This window comes from Elgaria multicarinata, chromosome 6 (genome assembly GCF_023053635.1).
Source record: "Elgaria multicarinata webbii isolate HBS135686 ecotype San Diego chromosome 6, rElgMul1.1.pri, whole genome shotgun sequence".
In the NCBI taxonomy this organism is placed as follows: Eukaryota; Metazoa; Chordata; class Lepidosauria; order Squamata; family Anguidae; genus Elgaria; species Elgaria multicarinata.
Genome location: NC_086176.1, coordinates 103379508 through 103395147, shown reverse-complemented (window position 1 = coordinate 103395147; position 15640 = coordinate 103379508). Strand labels below are relative to the sequence as shown.

Genomic DNA, 15640 nt, shown 5'->3' with positions numbered 1-15640 from the left:
TGGTGGGACTACAACTCCCATCATCCCCAGCCCAGCATGGTCGATTCTCAAAGGTTGAAATACTTTTCCTAAGCCTTAGTTACCGGCAGTAAGAGATTTGAAAAGAAAGAGGTTGGTGCTTTTGGCCCCGCCCCCTTTTTCCTTTGGCCCCGCCTACCATTGGAATGTGACCCCCCCCTCCCCAAAGCCCCTCAGAAATAGAATTCAGCTCTCAGACTGAAAGAGGTTCCGTAATAATCCAATAGCTACATTTTAAACAACAGGAAGAGATACGGGTGGATTTAAAAAACAGCAACAATAAAGAGGGGCTTACCTCTCCGAATTCATAGTAGGTGTCATCTTCCTTCTTCACGTCGTGTTCCTTGAGCCACTCGATGGCATCTGCGTAGTTCATTCGCTTGAAGGGACGCTTGGGAGGCTCAAAGTTCTGCAATTACATTAGAAGGACGCACTTGAAAAAGACCACAGGATCCCCAAAACAAGCCCAATAGCTTCATTTGTTTATCCACACTGGCTGGTCCCAATCCATCCTGAAGACACATTAGGCTATGACGACTTGCAATTCAAAGCATGCAAGTAAACCATCTCTACTTGCAGTATTAAAACCGTCTACTCCTCCCTCTATTCCGAATGTTTACTCCTCCCTCCATTCCTGCCACCCAGTCCGCTCCCTCTGTGGTCTCCCTGGGGTTTTCTTCCCGGCAGAGATCTACCCTTTCATTCTTTATAAAGCATCATGTATCAGGATGGTGCAATGACAATGATGGGGGGCGGGGAGCCAAGTGTGTGTCATGATTCTAATCTCTCTCCGAGATGTGAGACAGTGGGCCCATTTAGAAGACACCTTAAACCATTGCTTTAACCATGGTGGTTAAGCCAGAAAGCCAAGCCGTGTTCAGGAGTCACCTTAAACTACGGCTTTAACTATGGTGAATAAAGCAAAAAGCCTTATTCATCTTAGTTAAAGCCATGGTTTAAGGTGTCTTCTGAACAGGCCCAATAAAGAGGTCTGCTGTGCAATCCACAAAGCTTTAATCAGTAAATAGACATCTCTTCACACTTCAAGGGAGTGTGAATGCTAGGAGCTATCTTCTAAGCTAAATTAACTTAGCAAAGCAAGACAGTTGCAGTTTTCTGTATGGCTCAACAAGATTTCTTCGGAATCCCTCCTTCAGGGAGGGTCCTTAAGTTGAAGTTTCTCCTGAATAGCTAACTTAGTGGAGCGCCTCCCAGCTCTTCTCAACTCTACTTGGGGTTTGTCAACTCCTTCCCCCTCCAACAAAGACAAAAGTTCTCAGAGGGGAGGAGGAGGGTGATCTCTGAGCTTGAGCCTCCTATCTGATAAGCTCCTGAGAAGATTCCTCTTTGACTCCTGAAGAATTTCATACTCCATTTCCTGTCTAGACTGGTGTACGTCTGCTTCTTCCCCTTCTGCCTCTCAATCTGATTCAGGTTCCGAAACCCTGTCCCCCACACTAGTGAGAACAAGCCTGATCCTGGTCCTGACCCTAACAGTGCGGCACCTTAAGAAACAGCTTTTCCCAACCTGGTGCCCTCCAGACGTTTTGGGCAACAACTACCAACATTCCTGAGCACTGGCCAGGCTAGCTGGGGTCAATGGCCATTTCCTCAGAACTTCCCTCAAAATCCACTGGCAGATGCACTGGGGCTGCTTGGCAGAGAGGTTCAAGAGAAAAGTGACCCTGAAGATTTAGAAGCAAAGATCTTGGAGTAGATGAGGACAGCTTTTCAACGTTCGTCACTGCCACTTACCGGGTTGAGGGCGTACAGTAAGTCGGACGCAGGCGATTTCAAGACTCGGTCCACTACGTCACAGACAAGATCCTCCAAACGGCTCAACAGGTCTTCGTAGGACATGAATGCGCATTCAGCTTCAATGTGTGTGTATCTGTGGGAGAAAGCCGAGGTCTTCTCTATAAAACAGGCCAAGAACTTGCCTGAAAACCACCACGAAGAAGCCACAAGCCTTTTCATTTAATACAGCCTTGCAAACAAATCTAGACAAGCCACTAGTCCACATAATCATGTATTGGATTATGTGCCCACACATATTAAGGTTAGTCAATTGGGGCCCATGGACAGCCTCAAAGAGGATGAGCGAGAGAAGTTAGAGGGAGCTGAGTGGTCAAATAAGCCTCCTCTGAAAGTAGCATTCCTGTTCTACAAGAATGCAGAGATTGAACTTAAATATCCTGTTTGTTGCTGGGTTTTATTTATTTTTAATCAATATAGCCTTGTAACTTGCAATGCTGAAGGCTGTGATTGGCTGAACTTGTGTGATGGCATGGAAGGTTCACGAACCTTCTATTTGCTCAAGGGGGAGAAGAAAAAAGTCAAAATATTTGTGGTCTAGCTTCTCCAAATTGTTACTTTTAGTTCAAAAAGATTTGAACTAACCATCCAACTGCAGGCTTTGTGTACTTAGAAATCTAGGAAGCTGCTGCCTTCTGCTGAGTCAGACCCCTGGTCCCTCTAGCCCAATACTGCCAACACCAACTGGCAGCAATGGCTCCCCAGGGTTTCAAACGGGATTCTTTCCTAGCCCTACCTGGAGATGCTGGGATCGAAATTTTGACCTTCTGCATGCAAAGCATGTGCTCTAGCATACTGACTCCTCCCTACTTGCTTGTTCATTGTCTGATAAGTTCAGCAGCTTCTTCTACATTACCCATAATGTACAACGCTTCTACTTAATGGTTGCTGAGCTGTAGAACTTGACATGTTTTGACTAGATCAACCCACTCTTAAGACTTCTGTCTCAAGTAAAGCTACTACTATTGTTGCTGTTATTTGATTATTGTTGTTGTTTTAATTTGATAATAAATAATAAAATCAATTTTGGTTTTCTAGCATTGCTGAATCCAGAATAAAGAGCAGCTTGAGTTTCCTTCAGCATTGTTATTATTTATTACAATAATGTCTACCCCCTTTCTACAAAAAGAACCGGTTCAAATATCACTGGGTACAAACTATGCCCTCACATGCTCTTTCCTCATCATTTCTGGCTGCTGCCCCCGAGAGCTGCATGTGGCAACGGACAGCTGGCTGAGGGTCCCACATACACATGTGCATACACCAACACACACATGTATACCCTTCCCTGTTGCTTCCCTACCACACCGCCCCCCCCAAATACACAAACACAGAGAGACTTTCTCCCCCACAGGGGATGCATTAATCAATCCTGTCATTTCATGGTTGGGGGAGGAGATCCTGTATGAGGAGAACATACTTATATTCCAGAATATTAAGCAAGGGTAAATGCGGTGATTGCATGAGGTCAATAAACACAACATCCCCTACAGGACAAATAAAAGGAACACAGCGCATAGTTAAACTATGGAATTCACTACCAAAAGATGTAGTGATGGACATCAATTTGGATGGCTTTAAAAGGGGGTTGTAGAAATTCCTGGAGGAGGAGGCTATCAATAGCTGCTAGCCTTGATGGTTATGTGCTACTTCCAGTATCCAAGGCAGTAAGCCTATACGCACCAGTTGCTGGGGAACATGGGTGGGAGGGTGCTGTTGCACTGCGTCCTACTTGTGGGTCCCTGGTTGACAGCTGATTGGCCACTGTGAGAACAGAGTGCTGGACTAGATGGACCTGTGCCTTGATCCATCATGGTTCTTCTAATGTCCTTATGGATACCTGCAGGCCTCTTAGCTGCTCTGCTCTATAATGCATGATATGGGCTATTCCACAAATGGTCCCTTACTCAGCCAGATGCCTGCGTGTCCGAGATTGTTCGGCCCGATACGACTGGGCGATGCAAAAGGTGTCTCCCAATGCTGGGATGCAAGTCTCCAGGTACAGCTGCGATGACTGTGTCAAGTAAGCTTCTTCGCCGAAATAGTCCATTTTGAACAGAGTGGAGCCTCCTTCTACCTGCGTCTGGACCAATGTTGGTGGGGTGATCTAGAAAAGAAAACAGAGATATTACTACAAGCAGCACCTCTTTCTGTCCACCCCATTGCAACAAAAACAACAGCCAAGCAGAGCAGTGTCATAGGGAAAGCTTGTGTAAACGAATCCATTTTCAAAAGGCACTTGAAAAACCACAGTTTCTGCTTCCTGAACCACATGTGGGAGAATGTTCTGGAAGGTGGGTGCCACTACTGAGAAGGCCTGCTTTTGTGATCTTACCTAGCAACAGTCTACTGGTTGCAGAATGACCAGTAAGACCTCCTCTGAAGATTTCAGGCGTTGGCTGTGTCTGCTAGGTATCCTGGTCCCAACTAGTTTAGGGCTTCGTTATGTCTACAGCAGAACCCCGAACATGACTCGGTAGCTAATAAGCAGCCAATGCCGTTCTTTTTAAACTCAGGCGTAATATGTGTATGGCTAGGTGCTCCAATGATGGAGTCCAGGCTCATTCCTGGACTCCCTAACTGCAGGCATAATCTTTTGCACTTTGCAAATGATTAGTTTTGGTAACTCCTTCAAAATGGCTGCTGTAAGAATGGTGGGGTTTGTTGTTGCCTTTAGGGTGACCATATGGAGGGGAGGACGGGGCTCCCGTGTCTCTGGCAGTTGCATGGAGGGGGGAGTTTTGGCGGGAGTTGTTTGTACGCAGGCAGCACCTAGTCATTGTATTCATGCAGCACTATGCTCAACGTCTAAGGTCCTCCTCTGGGTGCCTGCTCCGAGGGAAGTTCGGAGGATAGCAACAAGGGAGAGGGCCTTCTCAGTGGTGGCCCCTCAATTATGGACCAATCTCCCCAACGAGGCTCGCCTGGTGCCAACATTGTTATCTTTTCGGCGCCAGGACAAGACTTTTCACCCAGCCGTTTAACATCATATGCTGAGTTTCTTTCTTAACTGACCCCAGAATAGTTGTTTTTAAATGGATATTGTCTGTTTTTATGTTTTTTATGGTTTAAAATTTTGTGTATTTGTTTTTAATGGTCACTGTTTTTAATCTTTGTAAACCGCCCAGAGAGCTTTGGCTATGGGGTGGTATATAAATGTAATAAATAAATAAATCCTAGCTGTTGCATTCTGTATTTGCTGCAGCTTCAAAAATAGGCACAAGGGCAGCCCCACATAGAATACATTACAACAGTCTAGTCATGAGGTTACCAGAGCATGAATCCCAGTGGCTAGGCTATCCCATTCCAGGAATGGGTGTGGCTGGAGTACAAACCAAAGTGGGTAATGGGCACCCGTGGAAATACTGATTGGTGTCCTTTAGCTTCCTTAGGACCCTTCGTTAAACTCCTTACATTTCTGGCTGCTGCTTGATTTGTATCAATATGCCCGATTTGTACTTACAGCCAGATATGACATGTTATGTGTATTAGTTATAAACAAGTAATAATTATCTCTTAGGCTAGAGGTGGCTGAACTTTTTGACCCCCGCCCCCGAGAGCTGCATGTGGCAATGGACAGCGGGCTGAGGGTCCCACATGCACATGTGTACAAACAAACACACACATGTACACTCTTTCCTGTCCCCTCCCCCCATCTCCCACACAAACACACACAGACTTTCTCCCCAATCTCAGCACATAGGAAATGGGGAAGGTTAAACCTCGCCTCTCTGTGTGCGGAGATCAATCCACATCTCTTCTCCACAGAGGCAATCTGCTGTTTTGGGGTGGGGGTGGGGCAATTTAGATACGGAAGACCCTGCAGGGAGGGCTTTCCCTGTGAGCCATCTTCAACATTTAAAATCACACTCTTATTATTATTATTATTATTATTATTATTATTATTATTAATTTATATAGCACCATCAATGTACATGGTGCTGTACAGAGTAAAACAATAAAATAGCAAAACCCTGCCGCATAGGCTTACATTCTAATAAAATCATAATAAAACAATAACAAGGGGAAGAGAATGCACCAAACAGGCACAGGGTAGAGTAAAACTATCAGTATAAAAATCAGATCAAAATCAAGTTTTAAAAGCTTTAGGAAAAAGAAAAGTTTTTAGCTGAGCTTTAAAAGCTGCGATTGAACTTGTAGTTCTCAAATGTTCTGGAAGAGCACTCCTGACAAAACCGCAGTTTGGCAGGGTGTCGGGAGTGCGACTGAGCTGGGAAACAACGCACCACTGTCCTCATGCCTTGTCTTTCCCTGCATAATCGCAATGGCGGCACAAGGGGGGTTATTTGGTGGTGGGCAGCTTGGACATTTGCGTCTGGTGGCACATGGGCTGCCCGTATGTGCTTCAGGCACTGTTTCTTAGAGGATGGTGTCAAAAGTAAATTCTTCCACGCACACTGGGGGCCATCAATCCTGTCAGCAGCACCAGTTCCCACTGTTCCAGGGATCTCACTGCCCCCGATTATTATGGTTCTTGCTCCTCCGTCCTGCACTTTGTTAGCTCTCCCTAGCAATGGACAGGAAATGCCAGCAGGAACTAAGGAACTCTGGGACTTACACCTCTCGATTTCCTGCTCATGATTCAACATGTTGCTTGTTCTGTTCTAACATTGCTTTTGATTGGCTCCAGCAAATCCCACAAGATCTGGTGACCCTGTACAGCACGGATGGGCAACTTGTGGCCCTCCAAATGTTGTGCCTACAACTCCCATCATGCCTCACCGTTGACTATGTTGGCTGCAGCTTATGGGAATTGTAGGCCGAAACATCTGAAGGTCCACAATTTGTCACACATGCCAGACAGATACAAGAAAGAAGTTAATGATGTATTAGTTTTAAACATTTGAATTTGTATGTATTTTATGGTGTTTTATTTGTGTTGTACCCCACCTCGATCCAGAGGGAGAGGCGGGTAACAAATAAATGTATTATTTATTTATTATTATTACATAAATATCCTCAAGCATGACCTACAATCCAGCCTCAATAACTCTGGGCGCATGCAAGGGAGAACACCCACCTCCATCTGCAGAGCATTTTGAGATATGTTTTGTAACAGACCTGCAAACCTATTTCTTTTAAGGACAACACTAGGAGAAATTCCAGAGAGCACTAGAGCGTCATTTAAGATCAAAAAGCGACAGAGATACTTACTTCGTAATAGCCTCGGTCAAAGAAGTGATCCCTGAAGCACTGGATGACGGTGGAGCGCACCTTTAAGATTCTGCTTAGGGTTTCCCCTCGGATCATCATGTGACGGTTGTTCAGCTGCACGTCCACATCTGACTCTTCGTTGACCAGGTTATCGGCTCCGCCAGCAGGAGCCAGGCCTATGAGTTCCCAGTAGTCACAGCTCAGCTCGTGGCCTCCAGGAGCCTAGAGAGAAATGACAGGACAAACATGGCACCGTCTTCTCACCACCTGAAACATGCTATGTGCAAGTCTGTCAGGAAACCATGGCCAGTACTCAATGTTAGTCCCATGTAGAGCAGACCCACTGAAAAGAATGGGACAAGTTAGTCCTGGCTAACTTAAGTCTCCTTCATTTCAATGGGTCTACTCTATGCAGGACTTACATACTACCCCATATCAGCAGGCAGAACAGCCATTTATGATTATTATTAGCATTTTTATACCACCCCATAGCCGAAGCTCTCTGAGCAGTTCAGAAAGTTGGAGAAGAGGAGAAAAACAGGGTAAGAAGGTCAGATATAAAGATGAGACTGGGGCTTTGTTGTCTTGTAAACCGCCTTGAGTTCCAGTACTGGGGGGGAAAAGGTGTAATAATATTAATATTAATTTCTCTTGTACCAATCCAGCTGTGGTACTCTCTTACTCCAAAGATTTGGTTGGCCTGACCCAATAACTCTTCAGGTGAGCTACCAAGACTTTTCTTTTTAACTGCTGAGCTTTTACTGAGTTTATTTTAAATATTTTATTTTTGTGCCTTCAGCTCAAAAGGGATTTCAGAGTGGTATATATATAAAATCCTTAGCCTAAAAAGCGTGACCTAATTAGTCTACCAAGAGCTTCCTTAAGAGTATGGCAGACTACATGAAGTCCAAAGAAGAATTTGCTGAAACTCAAAACATTCCCTCACTACTTTCAGGTTTTTCAGCTGAATGTCAATAATGGACTAAGATGACAACATTACGCTCTTTTAATCCACCTAGACAGTGATTCAGAAAACAACGGCTTGAAAAAATGTCCCATTAAAATACTCTATGATGCTGCTATACTCTTTTAACATCTAAGCAAATACTGCCACATGGATGGTGCCAATGGTACCGAAAAGGCCGGGCAATTTTCCTCACGCTGCTTAATATTCCTTCACTATGTACTCTAAGAGCTCCACCTACTGGTTTGATACTAAAAATACATTGTCTTAAAACAGTCAACGGCGGTCTCAAAATATTATTTATTTAAACTGTAAATTCATTAACAGGGCAGGGGTACAGATTCTTTCAGGTATTTTTTGACTACAGTTCATGTTACACAATGGTAAAAATAGATGAAGACGGGGAAGAAGATCACAATTCACTCCAATTTTACTTACTTATCATTATATTTATATCCCGCCTTTTTTTCAAGGCAGCTTACTTGCTCCACCTCCTCCTCTCCATTTTATCCTCACAATAACCCTGTGAGGTAGGTTAGGCTGAGAGTCAGGGACTGACCCAAAGTCAGCCAGTGAGCTTCATGCCTGAATTCCAGGCCAACCCTCTAACCACTACTGAACCTGTTCAGAAGACACATTAAGCCATGGTGGTTAAGCTTTTTGAGATAAACATTATGGCTTAGTGTCTCGTATGAACCATGACTTAGCGTGTCATGTGAACCATTCCTAATCATGGTGCCTACATAACCATGGTTTAAACATATTTTCACTAACCATTTGCTGCAAAAGGGTTAGCGGCCTAACCATGGCTTAGTGTGTTGTTTGAACAGGCCCACTGACTCTCCAGCGTCCAGGCTGCGAGTGCCACTGCTTATGTATCTAAGATAGCACAACAGCAGAGGTGGCGAAGTTTATGGGTAGGAAGCCAAACATCTCCCACACCAGACTCCTCCAGCTGCTGCCCTGACTGAGGAATGGACTGGCTGGAATTGTCAATAGGGAGCACTCAACACTGCAACATTTCATCGCAGAATTCTGCTCTTCATCGAGAACCTGTGAAGTTAAGCCAGACGGGCGTTCCTGGCTGTGTGGGAAAGGGAGGCATTCAAGGAATTTGGAACAGCAGGGGAACAAGAGGTGTGCTGTTAATACAGGGTTCCACCAGCAGTTCTCCACTGCACAGACTGCATTTCTGGCTTTCAAATGGAATGTCTACATTTCAATCTCCATATCAATGCAGGAGCAGAGCTACACCATCAGCCGAATTATGTGGTCCAGGGTCTACTGGACTGCATAACTGCAGACCGCAGGAGGGAGAACTCACATGACTGAACTAGGGATGTACAGATCTGGCTAGCTCTATTCCGTTGGTGTTTCATGGATTGTCAGGCGTCTTTCATTCCCTCGTCCACTCATTGACAGAACTGGATTTGTTTTTGTGGACTCCGCAGGTCAGACTGACAGAAATCTGATCGCCTTCAAATCCACTGGCGATTTCTCTGGCATCCCAAGACTGAACACTCCTCCCACGTCCAATACAAAAGTCTTCTGCCCGGACATTCAACCTGCCCTGTCTTTCAGTGTTTGGACAGGGAGTTGAGGAGGGAAGCAGACAAACTGCCCGCCTTCTTTTGGGAACGTAGTTTCCAAACAGACAAAACGAGATTGAAAAAGGGCTGTTTGGAAACAAGCGGAGTAAACAACATTCAGCCCGCCAACTCACCCGGCAGCAAAACGCACTCACCTGCTTGCCTTCCGGAACAAGGCTGAGGGTTCCATAGATGGCAACTGTGCTCTCCGTGGAGAGGACCACACCGTTGTAACACTGACACTAGAGGAGGAAACGGGAGAAGATACAGCCATTGTGTTTTGGGCCAGCTCTGGGCCAAATCTTGGCCCCTATTTTGGGGAACTTTCTCTCTTCCTGCAAAAGAGGCATTGTCTTTTCTGCCTCTTTTGCGGGGGGTGGGATTAGGAGAATTTTCTCCCTGGGGATGTGGCAGGGTTTCAACCTATCTTTTTTAAAGTGTAGCTGATTGCTATAGGGCTTTCTTCCTATTTTGTAGTTTTTCAAAACAAAACAAACAACAACAACAACCCCCTTCCTCCAGCATTTGGATGACTCCAGCAGTTCTTCCTGAATGACTAGTGGAGACCTAGTGGAGACCATGTGACTTTGCCCTCTCCAATAAGCATCCAGGAAGCACTCCTGAACTCCTGAAAATGCCAAGGATGTTTTAAGAAAAGAAAAGAAAGACTACTGCCTACATTTAAAAAGGGATGTGGTAAACCTGTTCTCCGAAATTCTCAAATCTCCCAGCCTCTTTCACCCAAGGTTGCATCCCCCTCCCTCCACAAAACACCGGAAATGGAATGGTCGAATTTTTCGGCACAGCACTAATTTTAAACAAGAATAAAAGTAAAAGAGAAACACTCCTGTCCAAGGAATTATTCAATGAGGGGCTTTGAAACGTGGACCCTCAGATGGCTATAGCCATATTAGTTTTATATGTTTTATATGGGGTGTATTCTCCAACAACATCTGGGGACCCAAGGCTTGGCAAAGTTGCAAAGGTATTCATAGCAAGCATCCATGGGAGAATTTCAGCTTCCAGGAGGAAGTAGAAGCTGCTAGGCGGAGGGCGGAGGAGCAGCTGGAGGGGCAGGCAGTCTCAGTTAGTAAAAAGAAAGCAAATTTGCAGACGTGGAAAGCCAAGCTGGATCGGACCCAAATTCAGCACCCTGAACCCCAGTGATCACAGGAAGGGCATGGAGGCTGCATATTGCCACCTTGATGAAATTAGGATAACACACTCAGTGCGGAATAGCAGATATCAAAGAAGATGCCGTGTACCCAGACCTCCTCTCAATGAGCCTATTCACAAGTCATGACAGCCCAACGCAGGCTGTTTTATCTGTGGAGGCTGTCAAATTGTGCCGGACACCCACAGGCACCATTTTTGCAAGGCAAACGACTTGCCATGTTGTGCAAACTCAGGCAGCAGAGGTTGTTGAGGGTTAGGTAACGCTCAAACAACCTTAAACAAGACATGGGTTATTTGAGAGCTGTCAAACGCTCAAACAACCGCTCCCTCCTGGGTTCGCTCAACAGGACAAGGCACGATGAGATGGGTGCCTATGGGTGACATGCAATCATGGCACCAGTGGGCTAATGGCACGACATGGCAGACCCCCACAGGTAAATTAAGCCATGACGGACTGTCCTGTCACATCTCTCTCGCCGTATTTTCTCTCCCCCACCTTTTAACTTATTTTTTATTATTAAATCTCAACAAAAGATAAGAAAAGAAATGCGGCTACATAGATTCAATAGATTGAAGACCTCACAAGGCCTTCATCATTTGAACAAGTGGTATATGGACACCACCTGCGAATAGATACTAATTTAGATATTTGGTCTGAAGTTTATGTATAGATCTTAGAAACTTGTATTTTCATATATACACACAAACCTCATATGTATGCATTGAAACTGATGTTGCTCTGTATTTTCTCTTTTGCGTCACTTGGTAACAAAGAGAAAATACAGAGCAACATCAATTTCAATGTGACGCAAGACATCCAAAAAGAGTAAAAGCACGCGTACTGGCTGTGTGTGAGCCTGACTGTGTGTGTGAGGGCGTGGAGGCTTCGCAGGGACAGAGAAAAACAGCTTACCAGTTCATCAGACAAAACACACTGAAGAAAGCCTGTGCCGTCTCTTAATACGATAAACATCAAGTTTTTCCCTAGTTTAAAAAGAGAAAGAAGTAAATAATTTAAACATTTAAATTCCCTTTTGTTGAAATGCCTCCTACATCCTCAAAACTCTTTCCATTAAACCCAGTGAAGACTGACAATTGAAACATCTTTAAGGCAGGGGCTGGCAACTTGGAGCCCTCCAGATGTTTTGTCCTACAACACCCATGATCTCTCACCATTGGCTATGCTGGCAAGGGTTGATGGGAGTTGTAGGCCAAAAACTGGTGGACCACAAATTTATCGTCCCTGCCTTAAAAACTAGCCACATTATGGAAGACGACAAGCTTTTGTGAACAAAAGCCTGCTGGAATGGTTGACTAAAGAAATACGAAGGCCATGCTGGCTGGGGATGATAGGGATTGCAGTCCTACACATCACAAGGGTACCAGGCTGGGGAAGGTTAGGTTGTCATTCTGCAAAATTAAACTGCCTTTCCCCAAAGAACCGGTGTTATATAACAATACTGGGAGATTGCTGACCGAGATCCCTAGCTCTTTCACAAAATTGTAATTTTACTAAACAATGACCCTGTTGGCCTTCATACTGAATTATTGTAATTGCTGTTTTCTCCAATATTGCTTTTATACTGCCTCGGGGTTTTGCATACAATTTCTTAGTTTTATAAATATGCTGCTTTTATTGAGTCTGTTGTTTTAAGTATTTTGAATTAAACTGTTGGTTTTGCATTATTGTGGCCATCTGCTTTGAGATCTTCAGTTTATGGACCACACATATGATAAACAAATAATTCCCTGTACATAACATTGGTACATCCCTAGATGTGAGTTAAGTCTGGGGAAGTGTGCTACCTCCGTGGTAGAGCGCACACTTTGCATGCACAAAGTGCCACGTTCAATTCCCAGTATCTCCAGGTACAGCTGGGAAATACTCTTGTGTGAAACCTTGGAGAGCCACTGCCATCAGTGTAGGCAAGGGGCTGTGCCCATCTGGGGAACTTTGGAGGGCTGAATTGGGACCCCAGGTGGGCCAGATTTGGCCACCAGTCCCTGAGGTTCAACTAGAGATGTGAAGGCCAGAGAAAAAAAACAGAAAAATGGGGGCATTTTTTGTTTTTTTCCTGAAAAATTGGAAGAATTGAAAAAATGAAGAAAAAATGGATTATGGAATATTTTATTTTAGCAAGATGAATAAAATGTTTAAGACAAGGTCTTCAGATAGTTACTTCTCCAAATGATTTCTAAAAACTATGTACCGTATCAGGTTATTACAATTTCTGTGCACCGAGGACAAGCAAGTCCTAGGTTGCAAACTGAGACTACAACTCTCAAATGTAAGAGCAAGATGCATTTCTGCCTCTAGGGGGCACTGCCACTGAAGCAGAGACTGAAACTGATGATAGCTGTAGCTCAGAAAAATGATTAAATTTCATGCATATTCATTGAATTTTCGTCCCCGACTTTTTCTCATTTCATTTAATGGGAATGAGTGCTTCATGTCTGCTTAACACTGTGGAGGACTGCCGGAGACATACTAAGGTTGATGGTTTCTTCTGTTTTCTTGGTTTTTTAAATTGTTTTTTTGCCTGCCCCTTATAAACTACCCAAAACCAAAGAGGCTCCATTTGTTACAAAAAGTAAAAATTTAGTTTTACTAACAGTAAAACTGTTAGTTTTACCCTACCCAGTGCCTGTTTACCCTACCCTGTGCCTGTTTGCATTCTCTTCCCCTCCTTATTGTTTTATTATGATTTTATTAGAATGTAAGCCTATGCGGCAGGGTCTTACTATTTACTGTTTTACTCTGTACAGCACCGTGTACATTGATGGTGCTATATAAATAAATAAATAAATAAATAATAATAATAATAATAATAATATTTTAAAAAAGTAAATTCAATTTGTAATAATTGCTTGAATACACTGTACTTTTAATATACCAAATGTGATTTTATTACAAAACTTGTACATAATTATATTTTATGTTCCTAAAGTAACAGTGACTTTCAATCTGTAAAAAGTGCTAATACTGCAAGTATATTGTTCAATTTTTCCAAAAATTTCCATTTTTTCCTGAATTTTTTTCCAAAATTTCCGTTAATATTACATCTCTAGGTTCAACACCCCTGGTGAAGTCAACATCCTAACTTGGTACAAGGCAGGTTTCGAGGTTCCTAAAGCTTTTTCTACATGTGATCCACTCCAAGCACTTAAAAGGCAATCGAATCCAAGATGGTGGCTCCTACCTTGCCTGAGGTGTCTGACTAGACCCTCCACCTACCTCACAGATCACAGGAGAATTGAGGAAGAGGAACTGAGGCTCATCTGAAGTCTATATGTCTTCAACCCTTGCAAGGGTCGGAGCTCCCAAGCATACTCGTGTTGATCCTTCTCCCTACACAGAATGGATTACTTTTTAACATGGTACTCACCTTGTCTACGCAATCTGTGGACCCAGCCAAAAACCTTTACTCGCTCCCCTCTGTGGGCCTCCAGGGCACGAATTTTCACCTGTAACAAGGTAGTTGAGTAAGCTTCATTTGCTTCATTTCACTTATTACATTTCTAGAACTGCCCAATAGCCAAAGCTTTCTGGGAGGTTTACAAAGATTAAAAAACATTTTAAAAATCCATGATATAAACCCCGATTTACATATAAACGTATAAGCAGAGAGCACACACAACGGACGCACATATTTTAAAACATATTTTCATGTTTGAAAACAAAGCAATATAATAAACACAGGAACTCTAAACAAGCTCCCTTTGCATATGGATATTTTTCCAGCCATGGTTTTCAACAACCTTGCCCAACCTGCCAGAGGTCTCAGACTGCAACTCCCATCATCTCCAGCCAGATGAGATGATGTAGTCCAACACATCTGGAAGGTGCCAGGTTGGGGAAGGCTGGTTTATGGATTCTGCACAGTCCCTTCGGGTCACGTTTCAAAGGTTGGAAATGTATTGTACTAAATAACATTCGGTCGAGCTCAAGTCACACATGTACACGTTGTTATTATTTTATGGGCCCTCAAAAACCTCAAATGTTATAATGCTGTGTTCATTACACTGCAAATATATATATAAAAGAAAAATTGGGTTGTAGAAAATGTATTCCAGACTTGTAAAGGGCCATAGCTCAGTGGTAGAACATTAGCTTCCCAAGCAAATGGTTCAGTCCCCCCACCAAGAAGGATGCAAACAAGCTGGAGGGGGTTCAGAGGAGGGCAACGAGGATGATGAGGGGTCTGGAAACAAAGCCCTATGAGGAGAGACTGAAAGAACTGGGCATGTTTAGCCTGGAGAAGAGAAGGCTGAGGGGAGACATGATAGTGCACTTCAAATATTTGAAAGGTTGTCACACAGAGGAGGGCCAGGATCTTTTCTCGATCAGCCCAGAGTGCAGGACACGGAATAATGGGCTCAAGTTAAAGGAAGCCAGATTCTGGCTGGACATCAGGAAAACCTTCCTGACTGTTAGAGCAGTACAGCAATAGAACCAATGACCTAGGGAGGTCGTGGGCTCTCCCACACTATAGAGGCATTCAAGATGCAGCTGGGCAACCATCTATCAGGTATGCTTTAAAGTGGATCCCTGCACTGATCAGGGAGTTGAACTCAATGGCCTTATAGTCCCCATTCAACTCTACTAGTCTATGATATCCAGGTACTTCTAGGCAAGACTCCTCCCTGCCAGGTGATGTACAAAATACTGAGCTAGATATGTCCTGCATTTTAGGAAATAACAGATTCTGCTTTATTGGATTTGCTGCGAAGACAATTAGAAAAAAAATGCTAACTTACCTCTCTTATTATAAAATGCAAATGCCAAATGTTCAAACATAATTAAGAATTTGAAAATATAAAGAAGTTAAAAGTAGCAATTGTATCAAAGGGAAAGCACAGGGTCACAATGAATCCTGGGTAACTGGCATTAAAAAAAAATGGT

At 43.8% G+C, this 15640-nt stretch overlaps 1 protein-coding gene across 1 annotated transcript in view; it reads right to left on the bottom strand.

Annotated features, from left to right (window-relative positions):
- The window catches only part of NARS1 (asparaginyl-tRNA synthetase 1), a 35967-nt gene that overhangs the window by 6240 nt on the left and 14087 nt on the right, over window positions 1-15640 (bottom strand). Inside the window, exons 6-12 of the mRNA XM_063128212.1 lie at window positions 14124-14202; window positions 11651-11721; window positions 9717-9803; window positions 7009-7230; window positions 3741-3940; window positions 1774-1909; window positions 314-427 (exon numbers count right to left, since the gene is read on the bottom strand). Coding sequence (XP_062984282.1) covers window positions 314-427; window positions 1774-1909; window positions 3741-3940; window positions 7009-7230; window positions 9717-9803; window positions 11651-11721; window positions 14124-14202 — 909 coding nt within the window. The remainder of the gene's footprint in view (window positions 1-313; window positions 428-1773; window positions 1910-3740; window positions 3941-7008; window positions 7231-9716; window positions 9804-11650; window positions 11722-14123; window positions 14203-15640) is intronic.